Below are 19,476 nucleotides of genomic sequence, written 5' to 3' on the forward strand. Positions count from 1 at the left end.
CTCAAGTACGTAAATGGTATGTGTTCAATCTGCTTCTGTTTCATTTCTCACAGGATATGGTACAGTGTTAAGACATTTGACTCAGTGCTTAATAAATACCATTATGATTAATTAGCAGAAGCCTACAAGTGAAAAAAGAAAGAGGAGGGAGACTGGGAACGAAAGAGAAAGAGAGGCAGGAAGAGAGAAGGAAGAAAGGAGGGAAAGAAGAGGAAAGAAAAATGAGCATGAGTTTATATAAAACAGCCCCTTAGAGGGATCGAAAGCAAGATTAAACTACAGAAGATATGGGTAAGGCCAAGCTTAAAGGAAAGGAAACAGGAGATACTAGAAAAAACTGTGGCTGATATCTACATACATGTACTTTATATTAGCAACAACTAGCTATGTGACCTGGAACAAATCCCTTATCCATACATTTATTCAAATATTAATGATGGTCTATTATTTGATTAGCACTGTTCTAGAGATTCAGAAATAAGACATATTGGTCCCTGCCTGGCAGACCGTTCATTCTAGTTGGGGAGGGATACAGATAATAACAGTAAGCAAAGCACAATGTTAGAGAGTAAAAAGAAAAAAGGCACAATAGGGTAGATGGGGAATATTAGGGGTGGGAGTGGGGTTTCTATTTTACATAGAATTACCAGGAAAAGTCACCTAGAAGGTGACACCTGAGCAAAGAGTCAAAGTGATAAGGTGAAGCTTTGGGGATTATTTTAGGAAGAAAGTTCAAGGCAGAAGGAACAAGTGTACAGGCCCTGATTTGGGAGTCCACATGGCATGTTTGAGGAAGTACAAGAAGGTTATATGGCTAGAGTAGAATGAAATAAAGGGCAAGTAAAGGAGATGAGGTCCACTTATGTGAAGCCTTACAGGACCATTGAAATATTTTTATTTTCCTCTGAAATCTAAGTGGAAAAAAAAATAGTTTGATTTTTACTCTCAGTGAGATGGGAAGCTGCGAGAGGATTCTGCAAATAGGAATGAGATAAATTAAGTTTTAAAAGAATCACTCTTGGTGCTATGTAAAGAATTGATTTGGGGAAGGTAAAACAGATGAAGGTAATCCAATTAGGAGGCTGTTGCAATAATTCAGGTGGGAAAAGATGGTGGCTTGGATCACGGTCGCAGTTGTGAAAATGGTGAGAAGTGGTTGGATTCTGAAATATTTTGAAGATAGGACTAAAGGTATGTTTAAGGTTGTAAGAAAGAGATGTCAAGAATGATTCCATTATTTTTTTTCTTTTTTTTTGCCTGAGCAATGAAAGACTGAAAGTGCATTTAGTAAGATAGAGAAGAGCACAGAAAAGCAGGCACAGGATGGAAGTCAGGAGTTTGGTTAGGAACTTACAAGTAAAATGTCCATTAGACATCCAAGTAAAACTGCTGAGGAGGTAGCTGGACAGGAATACGGGGTTCAGGAGAGAGGTATAAACTGTAGATAATTCTGGGAGTCATTAGCAAGTACATGGAAATAATATGTGTATTTCTGAGATCACCCAGGAAGTCAGTGTACACAGAGAAAAGAAGGACCAAGTTCTGGGCCAATACAGTATTTAGAGGTTGAGGAGATGTGGAGGAACCAGCACAGGGCTATGAGAAGAAATGTCCACTGAGGTAAGGGGAGCCCCCAAGAGAGTGATATCCTCAAAGCCAAGTGAAACCAAAGGTTTATACCATGATCAAGTGGGATTTATCTCAGGAATGAAAGGTTGGTTCAACATATAAAAGTCATGCCAGAATGCAGGATAAAAACCATATGATCATCTCAAGAGACACAGCAAAAGCATTCAACAGAAATCCACCACTAGAGGATTCCATAAATGGAATCCTCTGCAGATGTTAAAATAAAAAGTGGTAGATCCTTATGTATTGATACAACAAAAATTTAAAGATAAACCATAGAGTGAAAAATCAAGTTGCAGAACAACATATACTACATTACTACATGATTCCATTTATGTTTTAAAAAATTCATAGGAAGGAAAGGGAAGCTGGGAGAGGGAAAAAAAGGAAAAAAAAAATCATAGGAAGGAAATACAGGAAAAAATAAACACAATAAGGTGGTAACTAATATACTGCCTAATAGTGAGCTAAAACATCAACTATAAAAAAGGAGTAAATCTTGTTCATAAAAATCACCACTGTAACACATCCTGGCTATGTCATAATTTTGATATTCTCAATAGTAGCTTACTTACAGCAGCAACAGGGTCATTGCTCCGGGTGGCTGCAAGACTGAAACATTTCACATGTGTGTTGGTTTCCAAAGCCTTTGCAAAATCTTTTAGGGTTGGAATTGGGATATTCTTGAAAGACAATAATATAAAACATCATTACATTTCAATTTTCGTTATATCTAGTTTCCATTAATCAAGTACATCTGTATTTATTTTTTGCTTTAAAATGTATTCAGAAATTATACAAACACGTAAGAGTAGTCTACAAATGAAAACAAATAATGCAGCTTCCTCCATATTTATCTGACTTCTCTATGATGGAGTATTTGCATAAACTACTGACTCAGCAGAGCACATGTCACCATTTCTCTAGCACTTAGGTTTAAAAAAAAATTCTCACTGTTCTCACTTTTCATTATTCCTTTTATATGAAATTAAAAGTGGATTTACTTTTCTACAAGGAGAGAGATGCAGGAATCCATCTCTCATGAGTATGATTCCTGAGGCAGATAGACAGTTCTCAGTCACTTAGTTTAAGCTACAAAGTACTAAGAGAGATGAACCCCACACTACTTGAAGAAGAGAAAATAAAGTTATTGAAGGTGCTGATTTCTCTCTGTAGTATCCAAGACTTCAATTCCCTCTAGTCTGGTTGTTTTCAGATCATTACTGTTTATTTAGAGAAGGAGATACACAGGGACCAAATTAAAAAAATAAAAATAGGCCGGGTACAGTGGCTCACGCCTGTAATCCCAGCACTTGGAGGCTGAGGCAGGTGCACCATTTGAGGTCAGGAATTCAAAACCAGCCTGGCCAACATGGTGAAACTCCATCTCTACTAAAAATACAAAAATTAGCTGGGTGTGGTGGTGAGCGCCTGTAATCCCAGCTATCCAGGAAGCTGAGACACAAGAATCACTTGAATCTGGGGTGGGGCAGAGGTTGCAATGAGCCAAGATCAAGCCAGTGCAATCCAGCCTGGGCAAGAGTGAGACTCTGACTAAAAAAAAAAAAAAAAAAAAATTTCATAATCAACTAAGAATATAAGGTTTCTTTGAAGCTTTCCTTCTTTTACTCATAGGAAGGATCACTCCCTAGAGTAGCATAGAGGTCTTCTTCCCTAGGCTCATGTGATTTCCAGATGCTCTCCTCCCCTTGTTCCCCCAATTAGAAAAAAAATCAAGTTTTAAAATGAGGAATTTATAATGAAGCTATTACACAATAGCTATATCTAAGAGATTACCTGAGTTTACTCTTTGGTAATTAATTACCCCTATGCCCTCCTAACTAATTTCTTCTTTCCTTATACTCCAAGGAAGAGTTGCATTATTTAAAACTCAAATTAAGAACCCAGAAAGCCTATTCCTAGTTTACTCAAGAGAATTTAAAACATGTTCACACAAAAACCTGTGTGTGAAAGTATATAGTGACTGTACTCATAACTATCCCAAAATGGAAAGAACCCATATGTCTACGAACTGATGAACAGACAAACAAACTGCAGCATATTTGACACATTTACCGTGGATGAATCTCAAATGCATTACATTAAGAAGCCAGACCCAAAATGTGATACTATAGGATTCTATTTATATGACATTCTGGAGAAGGCAAAATGATAGGGAAAGAAAATAGGTTAGTGGTTGTCAAGGGCTAGAGCTGGGGGCAGAGAATGACTACAAAGGGGTATGAGAGAACTTCTGTGGTGACAGATACATTCTATATCTTGACTGTAATGGTGGTTGTACGAAATTGTATGTACCTGTCAAAAACCATAGATCTGTACACTAAAAGGGAGAATTTTACCTCAAAAAATTAAGTTTTATTTTATTTTTTGAGATGGGGCAGTGGCAGGTCTCATTATGTTGCCTAGGCTGGTCTCAAACTTTTGGGCTCAAGTCATCCTCCAGCCTTAGTCTCCTGAGTAGCTGGGATTACAGGCATGCACCACCATACCTGGCTAAGGAACCAAACTTTAAAAAAGCAAGACCCGCTGGACACGGTGGCTCACGCCTGTAATCCCAGCACTTTGGGAGGCTGAGGTGGATGGATCACCTGAAGTTGGGAGTTTGAGATCAGCCTGACCAACACGGAGAAACGCCGTCTCTACTGAAAAAACAAAATTAGCTGGGCGTGGTGGCACATGCCTATAATCCCAGCTACTCGGGAGGCTGAAGCAGAAGAATCGCTTGAACCCGGGAGGTGGAGGTTGCGGTGAGCCGAGATCACGCCACTGTACTCCAGCCTGGGCAACAAGAGCAAAACTCAGTCTCAGAAAATGAAAAAAAAAAAAAGCAACACCCAAGAGACCAAATGTTCGTAGAAGTGGGTAGTATTTAGAAAACCAGAGAGATTTATTCTAACAGTCTGTAGGGTTTACATTTTTAGATGAAAAACCCTTCAAAAAGCAAGTTAGAAAATACTATACCATAATACTTTAATAGCTAAAATATGAAGAAACCTATGATGGCATACTAGTAGGAGCAAAAACTTTAAAGTAGAAAGAATTAGACTATTTTATCAGCTGCCCAGCTCTCATCCTAGGTTCAAAACCACTCTGATTAACACACTTACCTTTATATTATTCAAATTAACTTCAACAAGATGAGCATCATTTTCTTTAATTCTCTTCAAACTCTCTTCCACGTTGGTTGGATTTGGGGGCTCATCAAATACTGGAAGAATCTTTTCACCTTTGACCACATCTGCAGTGATACATGAAAAGAGGAGCAGTTGATAACTATTATAGTGGATGCAGATATTGACTTGGTAACATTGCTTTCTCTCTCTCTCTCACACACACATATTTATTCAACAGAACAGATTTAAAAGTTCCATCCTCACAATTCCTAAAAGATCCTTTATGTGTTGACACACATTTATTTATTTATTTAACTTTTTTTTGAGATGGAGTCTTGCTCTGTCGCCCAGGCTGGAGTGCAATGGTGCAATGTTGGCTCACTGCAACTTCTGCCTCCCATGTTCAAGTGATTCTCCTGCCTCAGCCTCTCGAGTAGCTGGGACTACAGGTGCTTGCCACCATGCCTGGCTAATTTTTGTATTTTTAGGAGAGTTGGGGTTTCATCATATTGGCCAGGCTGGTCTTGAACTCCTGGTCTCAAGTGATCTGGTCCACCTTGGCCTCCCAAAGTGCTGGGATTACAGGCATGATTCACTACGAATGGCCTTGACACATATTTAAGGATCCAAATAAAATTTTACTGAATATAAATACCAAACATGTTCAGCATTTCATTTTTTTGCCATGTATTAGTCTTCAAAAATGAGTATTTTCATTGTCTTAGTATATTGCAAGATATTTTTACCACTCAAATATATTTAATAGCACAAGTTGATGCCATTTGTTTTTTTAGCAATATTTAAGATAAAGTATTAGCATGATAAAATCTAGCATCTCATCATTTCTCTGAGATTTGACTGATAATTGGCATAAAGGCAGTAAGAATCACTGACTTAAAGCAATATAGCCTAAATGAGAAGAATAAGGTAATGGAAGTGCGCATTACCTCTTCCTCCCATGGAGAGTACTCTACAGTGAGAAAACAGGGAGAACTGTCTGCAAGAAAGAAGGAATAGGAAGAAAGGTAGGAATAAGGAGTGGAGAGGGAGAGGAGGTAAAGGTACACAGAAGAGCTACTGAGACAGAAGCTCCAAAATTTATTGCCTTCCCTCATTCTCACTCCCCAATCTTTACCTTAGCTACCCACACATAACAGGAATATGATGCTTCAAAGTTGAAAAACAGAGGACCTGAAATCCTTGAGCTCTTTAATGAGATCACTGTGCTCCGATGCATGTGTGTGGAGGTCTATGAACACCTATAAAAGGTAAACTTTTATGGATAGATTTTTTGGGGAAAACATTACTTTTTTGTGGTCATTCAATTCAAAGACAACAAAAGCTCACAAACTGGTGAATGACCACAAAAAAGTAAGAGCAACTGACGTGGAAAGACTGACTGGGTTCAAAATGGACTACTATTTGGCTTTTTTCCTTCCTGCCTTCCTCTAGATTTTAGGAGCAAAGCTCATCTTGAGACACGGTGCACTGATTATCCAATAAATTCCATCTAAGACTATCTTGTTACTTTCAGATACACACACACAGACACACACACACACAGAGACACACACACACACACACACACACACACTCACACAGCATCTTGAGGAGATCAACTTAGATGAAGGATTGAAAATTACTTTCCTGAGGTCAGGTGAAAGATCTGAATATATTTAGTCTGGAGAAGTACATATTAAAAGAAGGTATGCTAGCTGTTTTCAGAGTTATCCTGTAGAAGTCAAGAAGAGATAAATTTAGTGCTGTTCTGAAAGACTGGATTAGAACAAGTACAGATTGCCAAGAAGCAGAACTTGGTTCAAGACTAGGAAAAGCTTCCTAATGGAGCTCTGCTAAACAACAGAGAGTGGACTCCCTCTCACTTAAGTTCGGCAAGGCAGTCTTCAAGATAGCTAAGGAAGAACTTCCTCACTGAATGCAAAATTGAATTGAGTTCTAATTTTATAAAACCAAAAACCACATCCTGTGGAGTGGGGAAACAAATCTCAAGAGCCTTGCCCCTTAATGAAATAATGAATCCAGTCAACGGGATGCAGAAATTATTAAGCAAAAAGTTCATGGGTAGCTTAAAATGGAAGGATCAGGCTGCCTACATCTGAACCCACTGATCAGTCTCATTCCCCCAAAGAGGAGGGATCAGACTTGATAAGTGTCTTAATATGATACCACCACCCATGAAGCATCATTGCCAAAAGGGACCTGCACCTGCATCTCATCAAGCCACTAGACCTAACAGCTTACAGAAACATAGGTGATAGAAAAACACAAAATGATACTATAAGGTTGAAATCAGCCAAATCCAGAATGTGGAAAATTCTATGACAAATAACCCGGTTTCTTAAAAAATAAATGGCATGGGAAAAAAAAAAAAAAAAAAGGAAAGAGGTTGAGGAGAACTGTTAAGAAATTAAGGGAGACTAAAAAGACAACCAACCAAATGCAGTGTGTAACCTTTTTTGAGCCAATCACGAAATGACATTTTTGACAGAATAGAGGAAATCTGGACACAGACTGGTTATTAGATGATGTGAAGAAAATACTATTAATTTTTAACAATATGGCATCATGATTACATTTAAAAAAACCCTTTATTTGTGAGAAAAACATATGAAAATATTTATAGGTGATGTAATACCAATGAACAGGATTTGCTTTAAAATGCTTCAGGGAAAAAAAGTAGAAGGGTTAGGGAGGGAGACAGAAGATGAATGAAACAAGGCTGGCAAATGTTAAAAACAGCTGAAGCTGGGTAATGAGTATATTATTATCTCTTATGTATGTATGAACATTTCTGCAATAAAAACTTAAAAATGAGAAGGAGGATGGCCAAATTACAAAGCACCGTAAAATAGAATGTTATACACTTGTCTGTATGAGGTAGATGTATACATACTAACTAGAAAATATGGTCCATTGCTAAGGGATACACTACATAACATGGGTTAAAATCCTTACCACTGACTGTGTAAAATATTGAGGTTACTTAATTATTTCAAAATCTCAGCTTCCTCACATGCAAATTAAAGATAATAATATCTATTTCATAGAACTGTTGTGAGGGCTAATGATAGTACTCCACATCCAAGAGCTGTGCTCAGAACATGGCCCACAGTAAGCATTCAAAAACATTTAGTTAGCCGGGTGCAGTGGCTCACACCTGTAATCTCAGCACTTTGGAAGGCTGAGGTAGGCAGATTGCCTGAGGTCAGGAGTTTGAGACCAGTCTGGCCAACACAGCGAAACCAAAATACAAAATACTAAAATACTAAAAATACAAAAAAAAAGCTAGCCAGGAGTGGGGGCGCACACCTGTAATCCCAACTACTCAGGAGGGTGAGACAGGAGAAATGCTTGAATCTGGGAGGCAGAAGTTGCAGTGAGCCAAGATGGTGCCACTGCACTTCAGACTGGGTGACAGAGTGAGACTCCATCTCAAATAATAATAATAGTAATAATAATAATTTAGCGAATAGAACTACTATTAAAAAATTAAGTTGCAATAAATATTTACAGTATAATCCCATTTTTGTAAAAAACAAGAGACTACCTATAACATGTATACGTTAGTATAAACAGTGCAAAGTCTGGAAAGGTATATACCAAATTGTTAAAAGGGTGATGTTTGGGGAAGTAGAGGGCATGATGGCTGAAGACACTTTTACTTCTTCCCACATATACTTATGTACTGCTTAAATGTGCTACAAAGGCATATATCACCTTGCTAATTTAAGAATACCCTAATAAAATAAAATAAAATAACTGAAATTAAAAACAAAAAGAATACCCTATAAATGAATTTTTTATTTTTTTTTTCAGGCAGGATCTTGTTCTGTCCCCCAGGCTCAAAGTGCAGTATCATGATCATGGCTCACCGCAGCCTCAATCTCCTGGGCTGAAGCCATTCTCCCACGTCAGCCTCCCAAGTAGCTAAGACTAGAGACATGTGCCACCATGCCCAGCTAATTTTTAAAATTTTGTAGAGATGGGGGTCTACATTTCCCATGCTGGTCTTGAACTCCTGGATTCAAACAATCCTCCTGCCTCCGTCTCAGAAAACGGGATTACAGGCATGACCCACCACACCTGGCCCCTACAAATGAATTTCTGAAAAGCTCTGCTTTAGGCTATATAATACTTCACATCAGACTGAAAGTTTTAGGAGCTGAACAGTTTTGTGGTTTTTCCTGAATCTGATTTTATAATGTAATTTCTTTGTCAGTATTGTTACATTTCTTGAAAATTAGTAATAGTGATAATAAAATATCAACAAAACCAAGTTTGAATAGCTTTTATATTGTTTAGTATTAGTGACATAGAGTGGTTTTATTACATTTGCTGACACATTAAGGACAAAATATTTAATACCCTATTTTCAATGGCTTTCTGGATCAGTACCACCAAACTGAAATGGCAGGTTTCAAGTACATGTATATAACAACTAGTATGTGTATACTGAAGCTGACACAAGGCAAAAACAAAATATATTTAATAAAGGATTAGAATTCACAAACCATTTTAAGTACTCACTTGAAAAATGTTCTTGGTCAACGCCATTACTACTTCCCACTATATTACAGAACTGTGTATTCGTTATCAAATTGTGCATCCCAAGAATAGCTATAAATATAGAAAAAGAAAGTTTTTATTGTTTTAAACATGAAGAGTTTTACAACAAACATTTTCTATCAATAATTTTAACAGTCTCTGGACCTTCTCCTATAAATTACAGATCACACACATAAACACAGAAGAACAAAATGAGTAAAAATCACCTAAAATCTCATTCTAATCAATACTCTTGTTATTTTCCCCCTCATTTCTAAAGTTATATTTCCCCACATTTCCAAATTCAGAGTTGGAGGCAGCCTGATCCTAAACGTAAATCTATCCTTAGCTCCATCTGGTGGCCAAGAGAGAAAATGGAAATGATCTATTTTTGCTGTTCATTAATTTCACAAGTTTTCTAGGAACATAATGTGACAAAAAGCAGATTTTCACCTTAACCTTCATATTTTAATATTTGTTAATCTCATGTCATTCATTTACATTTGGATTCTAGCTAAGAGTAGAATACTAAAAGTATTAGGTTTTTATATGTAAGAATATGAGCACCCTTCAAAAATGACACTTAGGAGGAAAAATAAATTTGGATTTAGTTTTTGATGCCCTTTTGCATAAATAAGGCAGGTGCCAGAGGATGCCCTTGGCTCATTACACTCTGATGAATGTACTATTTACAGATGTATCAGTCCTCAGTCCCTCAATCCATAAGACTCCTGCTCTGGCTGTGGCAGCACACCTTGACTTGTCCCTTTCCAAGGTCCTTCCCAAAGAACCATCAGCGCTACATTCAAACTTACTAGGTCTTGGGGTTATTAACTATGAAGAACTCCCCATGCATCACACTTTTCTATCTAGGAAAATAGGTTGTATGTGGTAGGGTGGGGAAGATACTGGTCTAGATAAGAAATTGGCAATAATGACAACAATAGGGTTTAGGGTATTGTTATATATTTCTTGAAAATTAGTAATATTGATAATAAAATGTCAACAAAACCAAGTTTGACTAGCTTTTATACTGTTTAGTATCAGAGGTTTGGAGTACTTCATATATACTTCAGAAAAGTTGAGAAAGTGATGACTATAGCTCAGAACTGACTGTTCCAATCTACTTTCTAGTTACGCATCTCTCTGTCTTCCGATAAAGTGGTCATCAACAGATGACTCTGAAGACTCTTTTCCAATGCTCAGGTGGGACAGCTGCTAGCTGAGCACCAGCTGATGAAAGATTTTAGAAAGACTTTCAAATATGACAACATGGGAAAAGATGTCAAAAAATATAATACATTCTCAATATCAACATTTCACTATTGAGAGTAATGAAATTCTTTATGTCAGCTTTATCATGTAAAATATAAAGCCAAATATGTGGTTACTGATTCAACAGCACTTGCTAGGAAAAGCAAACATCTGTATAATGTATACATAGGTATGTGCTGGTATTTCCCCTCTCCAAAACACACTTGTTCACGAATTAACTTGTTTTAGGTGATACCTGCGAGGTCACACAATTCTGTATCTGAAGCACTTGTCAAAGCTTCTTCTAATTCTGGATCAAGAGATACTTTTTCTTCTGTAAAAGTCTGTACAGGTTTCTGTTTGGGGATAAATATTTTCCCTGTAAAATAAAGCACTTTGTTAATTCTACTACTACTGCTATTAACTCATTACCATTTTATCCTTGTAACCGAAGTATGTACAACTTAAGTTAAAGATGAACATCATCAATAATTCTGTTTTATCGCTGACATAGATTTTTATGTTTCCAGGGTAATATTTTGGCTGTAAAAGTTGGAAAGAAAAGGTCAACTGAGAAATTTTTCATTTGTGGATATAAAAATTGGCTCTTTTTAGTGTAACTGTGAGTCGCTTTACAAATACCAAATCAATCAACAAAAGAAGTAAACAAAAAACCTATAAAACTTCAAAGAGATTTTTAAAAAAACAGAATCCAATTTCTTATTATTAAGCAACAAACTATTACTGTCACTTGGGGGATGGCAAAGACAATTATGATTCCAGAAATTCAAATTCTGACTGCAAATAAATTTCTATGTCCTGAGTGGTATTCAGAAATTTTTGGTCATTATTCCACTCAGCCTCAATGTACGCTAACAGGCTTAGCTGTTAAGAAACTAGTTACTCTAGAAACCTAAAGACTTTATCATATGAAAATTATGTTTATGACCATATGTTCTATGCAAGATTGAAAATATAAAGGGAATGGAAAAATAATAATTATAAATGCAGCACTTGCTAACTAAACAAGATGTACTCACACAATCAGGGTTATTAAGCTTGCATAGAACAGAATACCCAGTCAAAGTTGGTTTAAACTGGTGCTTTAAAAGCTCTCATGTGCATCTTAGTCACCACAGGATCTTATTAATGTATAGATGCTAGAGCTGGGTGCAGTGGCTCACGCCTATAATCCCAGGACTTTGGGAGACCAAGGCAGGTGGATCACCTGAAGTCAAGAGTTTGTGACTAACTTGACCAACATGGAGAAATCCCATCTCTACTAAAAATACAAAAAAATTGGCCAGGCATGGTGGCACATGCCTGTAATCCCAGCTACATGGGAGGCTGAGGCAGGAGAATCACTTGAACCTGGGAGGTGGAGGTTGTGCCATTGCACTCCAGCCTGGGCAACAAGAGTGATACTCTGTCTCAAAAAAATAAAAAATAAAATCGAAATAAATAAATAAATAAGGTATAGATGCTGATGCAGCAGGTGTGAGTGGGGTCTGAGATTCTACATTTCTAACCAAACTCCCAGATGATGCTGATCCACAGATCACTCTTAAAGCACAAAAAATCCAACAATATGAAGTTTTATTATCTCAATAAGCCCACAGGAAGGTAGTCCTAGGGTTGGTTTAACAGCTCACTGTTGACATCAAAAATCCAGGCTCCTGGACCAGGCACAGTGGCTCACACCTCTAATTCTAGCACTTTGGGAGGCCAAGTGGGCAGATCATGAGGTCAGGAGATCAAGACCATCCTGGCTAACACGGTGAAACCCCGTCTCTACTAAAAATACAAAAAATTAGCCAGGCATGGTGGCACGCACCTGTAGTCCCAGCTACTCAAGAGGCTGAGGCAGGAGAATTGCTTGAACCCAGGAGCTGAGGTTGTAGTGAGCCAAGATTACGCCACTACACTCTAGCCTGGGTGACAGAGTGAGACTCCATCCCAAAAAAAAAAAAAAATCCAGGTTCCTTTGTATTTTCCTTTGGCCATTCTCAATGTGGAAGCCTTTGTTCTTTGGTCTTCACAGTCTCAAGATGACCTCTGTAGCACCAAACATCATGTCCCCACACAATAAAGCCAGAACAGGAAGGCGTGCTTTCTCAATCGCCAACTAACCAACATTCCTTCTTTTCTCTCTCTCCCTTCCTCCCTCCCTCCCCTCCTCTCTCCTCTCTCTTTCCTTTCTTTCTTTTCTTTCTTTCTCTTTTCAGCTTAGTCAAGTGAGGCAGTAGAGTAGAGATGCAACAAACAAATCTGTAACTGGTTGTGATCAATTAGCTGTAAACACTACTGCACTTGGACCAGCCTCAATTGCCAACTTTTACAAGAAAACCTGCCCTGCAGACTTTTCCTTTGGTCTATGCCCCAGCTGCAAGGGTGGCTAGGAAAGCAAGCATCTGTGAATGGTCGCTAAATGGGCAACTAAAGTGTTTGTACAGAACTAAAACCAAATGAAGAACTTCTATATTCCCTTAATTCCCTGAACATTTCACTATAGCTACACTTAGACATTCTACACGTTTGCCTTTTGCATGCTTTTCAAGGGGATGCTCTATGTTCTGTTCATCCCTGTATCCTTGCCTAGAACACAACAGGCAAGCCAATTTGTTGAATAAACAATCTGATTATCACCTTCAGTCCAACGGCTCCATTTTATAAAATGTAATTTTTAAATACATGGGTTCAAAATTACACAGAAGAGCTAATACTAGAACACAGGTTGCCAAACTCTTAAGGCCAGGGCTTCAGTGCTTTTTCCAATTAACTGGTGGCTTACAAACTTGATTTTTTTCTTTTTTTTTTTTAGCAACAGATATCCATCCCCCCACCCTTCACAAAGGCCCACGTATATGGCAGTATGTATAACTGATCTTAATACCAAATTTTGGAATTCTGCTGACTGGATAATCTTTTATTACTGGTTCAAAGGTAAAGAGAAACCCAAATCATTATGTCCTGATAATTCCATACTTTTCATAGTAGTTGACATTACAATTAAAGTGGCATAACAGTTCAGGGGGGCAAAACTTTAATTGCCATTTCAGGATAGTTAACATTTTCCTGAGCTCAATCTACCTGTATTTTCAACTGTGTACAGCAGTAGTTCTAAATGTTACATGTACAGTGGCTTCACTGTGAGAGCCTTAAAAATTCTCATGTCCAAGCCCCATCCCAAAGATTCTGATTTAGTTAATCTGGTGTGCTGCATGGGCAGCTGAATTTTTTAAAGCTCTCCAGGGATTCTGATGCATAGCAGCCAAGGTTGAGAATGGCTGGATTATGGTATTCACTGACTAAACAAAACTACACAAGCTACTTGCCACCAAAAATGATCAGTATGTGAGGTATTTGTGTATGTCAAATTTAATTTAGCCATTCCACAAAGTGTTCATGTAAAAAAAATTGTTATACACCATAAACAACACAATTTTTACTTGCTAATTAAAAAAAAATACACAAGCTATCAAATAGCTGCCCATGTCTTATTTGAGGGACCAATGGAATCTAAAGCATCATAAAAATCTAAGATGTTTATTTTTTTATAATCCTTATCCACATTCCTTAAGAGGCATTATTCATATCTAATGTCCCCCCATACAAAAATTTTTGCTAATGCTTACAAATACAAAATGAATCGCAGCAGAAAAAATAAGGCAAAACAAAATAAAACTCCCAAGGACCTATAAAATTCTTCTGTCATAGAGAATTTTGCTCTATTTTATACCACTCTGACGCAGCTTGGCACCTCTTCTGGCACTCCTCTTTATATAATTTTTCTGTATGTAGAGATTTTTGCTATAGAGGTAGTTGGCCTGTACAATATTATGTTTTTTAAAATACAAAAAGTGATTACTTCATATTTTCTTCTAGGTTAGTTGAACACCAATACACTGTAATAAGTTATCTTTTAATGCATATATAAAAAGTTTAGTTATAAACTAGAAGTATATAAATTTTCTAAGAAAGAATAAACTAGTAAGGACCTAAGTTTAGTATTATGAATACAAAATCTAAGGAACTCTCAGCGAATTGATTTATATATTTATACAACCCCTTTCAAAATCTCAGTTGGTTTTGTAATAGAAAGTGGCAAGCTGATCCTAAAATTCATATGGAAACACAGAATAGCCAAGAATACAGTTGTAAGACACTTCCAAATGTCAAAATTTAATGCAAAGCTACTATAATCAGAACAGTATTGGTGCACTAGGAAAGACATTTAGATCAATGGAATATAACCAAAAATCCAGACATAAACCCTTATACTTATGGTCAATTGATTTTCTACAGGAACACCAGAACAATTCAATGGAGAAACAACACTGTTTCAAAAAATGGTTGTACTAAGACAACTGCACAGTCACATGCGAGGTTTTTTTGTTTTTGTTTTGTTTTCCTGGGACAGAGTCTGACTCCGTCACCCAGGCTGGCATGGAGTGGTGCAATCTCAACTCACTGCAACCTCCGCCTCCTGGCTCCATGTGATTCTTGTGCCTCAGCCTCCCGAGTAGCTGGGACTACTAGAAGATAGGGTTTTGCCATGTTGGTAAGGCCGGTCTTAAACTCCTGACCTCAAGTGATCTACCTACCTTGGCCTCCCAAAGTGTTGGGATTACAGGTGTGAGCCACCGCTCCTGGCCCACATATGCAAAGTTGAACCCTTACCTCACACTATACTCAAAATACATTATAAACCTAAATCTAAGGACTAAACTATAAAACTCTTAGGAAAAAACGTAAGATTGTATCTCTACGACCTTGAGTTAGGCAATGGTTTTTACATATGACACCAAAAGCACAAGTAACAAAAGAAACATAGATAAATTGTAGTACATCAAAATTAAAAACTTTTGTGGGGCAAATAATACCATCAAGAAAGTGAAAAGACAACCTACTGAACAGGAGAAACATTTTTTGAATCATGTATCTGGCAAGAAATTTTTATCCAGCATACATAAGGAATGCTTGCCAACCAATAATAAAAGGATAACCCAGTTTAAAAGCAAAGATTTGAAGAGACATTTCTATCAAGAAAATGTATAGCTAGGCATGGTGGTGCACATTTTTTTTTTTTTGAGATGGAGTTTCGCTTTTGTTACCCAGGCTGGAGTGCAATGGCGCGATCTCGGCTCACCGCAACCTCCGCCTCCTGGGTTCAGGCAATTCTCCTGCCTCAGCCTCCTGAGTAGCTGGGACTACAGGCACGCGCCACTATGCCCAGCTAATTTTTTGTAGTTTTAGTAGAGACGGGGTTTCACCATGTTGACCAGGATGGTCTTGATCTCTTGACCTCGTGATCCACCCGCCTCGGCCTCCCAAAGTGCTGGGATTACAGGCTTGAGCCACCGCGCCCGGCTGGTGGTGCACATTTGTAATCTCAGCTACTCGGTCGGCTGAGGTAGCAGAACTGTCTGAGGAGTTCCAGTCCAGCCTGGGCAGCATAGCAAGACATTTCCAAAAAACATACAAATATACAGTAGTCTAACAGTACATGAAAAAAAAATACTCAGTATCATTAGTTATTAGGGAATGCAAATCAAAACCACAATGTGATATTACTTCACACCCACTAAGATGGATGGCTATAATAAAACAGACAAGTGTTGGCATGCATGTGGAGAAATTTCAACCCTGGTACGTTACTGGTGATAACGTACAATACCGCAGCCACTTTGGAAAACAGTTTGGCAGTTTTTCAATTTGCTAAAAAATAGTTACTTTATGATCCAGCAAGTCTATTCCTAGGCATACACCCAAGAGAAATAAAAACATATGTCTATACAACAACTTGTATAAAAATGTTCATAGCAGCATGTTCACCACAGCTGAAAAGTGGCAAATGTCCATTAACTGAGAAACAGATAAGCAAAATATGGTATCCATAAAATGGATTATTCAGCCATAAAAAAGAATGAAATATCGACGCACACAGTAACAAGATGAAACTCCAAAACCTTGTGCTACCTGAAAGCAGCCAGCCACAAATACATATTGTATGATTCTGTTCGTAAGAAATATCCAGACTAGGCAAATCCAGAAAGACAAAGTTGCTTAGTGGTTGTCTAGGGCTAGGAAATGGAATGGGAGAGAGATACTGCTAATGCACACAGGGTTTCTTTCTGGGATTGTGAAAATGTTCTAAACTCAAGTTTGTGATGATGGTTTCGTAATTCTATCAAACTGCTTTTGAATTATATGCCTCAAATGGATACATTTTATGATATGGGAATTGTATCACCTTTGCTAATAAAGATGTTTACAAAAACCACTAAGGTGCTGATGTATTAGTATGGGTTTTTTGGTCTTCAGTAAATTTATATTTGGCTCCCTGAAATGTAAAAATTAAAAAAAAGATAATTTTCTGAGACAAAATGAGCCAAATACAGTGTATTTGTATTTCTTAGTCAAAATCAGCTGTTTCCTGAAAAACACACAATTAGCAAACTGCTGGAATAATTAATTTCATGACATAAAATGCTTTTCTAAACATTAATTAATTTAAATCAGTCATATCAATAGCACTTAGATTTTAAAATCTTAGTGACTATTAGATGTTGATAAATTCAATAGATGTCCTTTATAATGGTTAGTTTGATTTGTGCTCTCAATGTCTTGCAGAATGAATGAAACGTTAGGCTTTTATTAGATATAGAGGTATTACATAAGGCTTTTATTAGCTGCAGAGGTATTACATAAGGTGTGTGTTTTTGCAGACAGTAGAAAAAAAGCACAGCAGATTTGATAGTGGTTTTATCTAAAACCATTTATTCATAAGCATTAATAAATGTATTTACCTTATTATGATCATCCAGATTTTTATGTGCTTTTTTCACATCATGTATTATATTCTTACAGAAATTTCAATCTCATTCTGATAAAATGATTAAATATGTAAAGACACTGGTATATAATAAACATAATAAACACACATTAATTCCTTATTCTTGTTGCTCCTAGAATTTCGTGTGTGTGTGTGTGTGTGTGTGTGTGTGTGTGTGTGTGTGTGTGTATTTCCTAAACAAACTAGCAACCCAGGAAGACTAAAGACCACATAGTCCCAAGTATCTCTGTCAGTGGTACTTAAACTCAGAGAATGAGGATTAGTTAGTCATGAATACTTTTTTTTTTTTTTTTTTTTTTTGAGACGGAGTTTTGCTCTTGTTACCCAGGCTGGAGTGCAATGGCGCGATCTTGGCTCACCGCAACCTCCGCCTCCTGGGTGCAGGCAATTCTCCTGCCTCAGCCTCCTGAGTAGCTGGGATTACAGGCACGCACCACCATGCCCAGCTAATGTTTTGTATTTTTAGTAGAGACGGGGTTTCACCATGTTGACCAGGATGGTCTCGATCTCTTGACCTCGTGATCCACCCGCCTCGGCCTCCCAAAGTGCTGGGATTACAGGTGTGAGCCACCGTGCCCGGCCATGAATACTTTTTAAAAAGCTCCGGAGGTAATTCTAACTCTTACTTACTTAAGTTGATAATCACTAATCTGTATAATGACAGTCCCTAAAAGAAGAGAATGAGTTTTCCTAAATTGATCTAATTTTATTTTTCCTCTGTTTGAAATAGGGACAAAAATAAAAAATCCAGATTTATGACTTTTACTACTTCTATTTTTCACAATAACATAATGTCTCAGAAAACAGTTTTAATCTAAGTGACTATAATTTCCTTATTTAAGACAGCAAAATCCAAAACTCAAATTTTTAAAAATCCAAATTGTAATTCTTTATTTGTAGCTAACTATAAAAACAATGATTAGATCAGAAAAAAAAACTCTGGATTAAGTAGGAAACGGTATATCCCCCACCCCCAAGTTAAACAACACGAAGAAAAACAAGGCTGACTCTTGGTTGCCAAGGGTATTAAAACAATTCAGTAATGTTTCTGCAACTACAAAACAGCAGCTAAGGAAATGGAAGACACTGAGATAAGAAGTCATATAATAGTAATTTAAATGTATGGCATTTATCCAAACCCATGTTTGTGCCAAGAAAAAAAAAGGAATATCCTGTGCCAAGATCCTTGTTATTGTCACAAAATCAGTAAGAAATAAATGTGATCCATGTTAACAATTCCATTGCCAGGACCTTTCTTCTGCTCATCTCTTTTGCTCTGATACCAAGTTACAGCTACAACAAATGCTACGAATTATCTTAGTCATAGCTCCTAACCTTGTTGAGTATATAAAAAATGTAATAACAAGAAGCAGAGATGGCTCTTGGTTACTTCATTCCTACAGAGTTGAAAGGCCCTAGCTAACTTTACTGTTTGTTTATAAACTGCCTTGTTCCAGAAAAGACTGAAGGACCCTACGCCACTATAATCTCCAAGAAGCTTTGGGATATATTGTTTGACAAGCAGCACACAAGCCTCAAACCAATCAAACTAAAGGATGAGGGGACAGGGCCTAGAAAGACATTTTTGTTTTGATCCAATGACACACACTGCACCCGCATGATGCTGCAATATAGTCACCAATAAATGCTTAGTCAACAAATGTTTAGTGAGTTTGTGTATACTAGAAAAGAACTAGAAAGACACCATAAGGTAAACAAAATAAGAGATTCTTCATTTTGTGCTGGGTGCAGTGTCTCACACCTGTAATCCCAGCTACTCAGGAGGCTGAGGTAGGTGGGAGGATCGCTTCAGGCCAAGCATTTGAGACCAACATAGCAAGACCTGCCTCTAAAAAGAATTTAAAAAATTAGTCAGGTGTGGTAGCACATGCCTGTAGTCTTAGCTGCTCAGGAGGGTGAGGCAGAAGAATTACTTGAGCTCAAGAGTTTGAGGCTGCAGTGAGCTGTGAACATGCCACTGCACTCCAGCCTGGGCAACAGAGCAAGATCCTGTCTCTTACAAACAACAACAAAGAA

At 37.5% G+C, this 19,476-nt stretch overlaps 1 protein-coding gene across 2 annotated transcripts in view; it reads right to left on the reverse strand.

Annotated features, from left to right (window-relative positions):
• Positions 1 to 19,476, reverse strand: part of TMOD3 (tropomodulin 3) — an 81,755-nt gene that overhangs the window by 12,775 nt on the left and 49,504 nt on the right. For both annotated transcript variants that reach the window (XR_004274869.1, XM_032297445.1), the window contains exons 4-7: positions 10,840 to 10,962; positions 9,312 to 9,401; positions 4,758 to 4,888; positions 2,205 to 2,312 (exon numbers count right to left, since the gene is read on the reverse strand). Coding sequence is in view for 1 of the 2 variants with exons in the window: in XM_032297445.1 (XP_032153336.1) it covers positions 2,205 to 2,312; positions 4,758 to 4,888; positions 9,312 to 9,401; positions 10,840 to 10,962 (452 nt within the window). In the remaining variant the exon portion in view is untranslated. The remainder of the gene's footprint in view (positions 1 to 2,204; positions 2,313 to 4,757; positions 4,889 to 9,311; positions 9,402 to 10,839; positions 10,963 to 19,476) is intronic.

The sequence above is a fragment of the Sapajus apella genome, unplaced genomic scaffold (genome assembly GCF_009761245.1).
Source record: "Sapajus apella isolate SASKATOON/1434 unplaced genomic scaffold, GSC_monkey_1.0 scaffold37, whole genome shotgun sequence".
NCBI classification, from domain to species: Eukaryota; Metazoa; Chordata; class Mammalia; order Primates; family Cebidae; genus Sapajus; species Sapajus apella.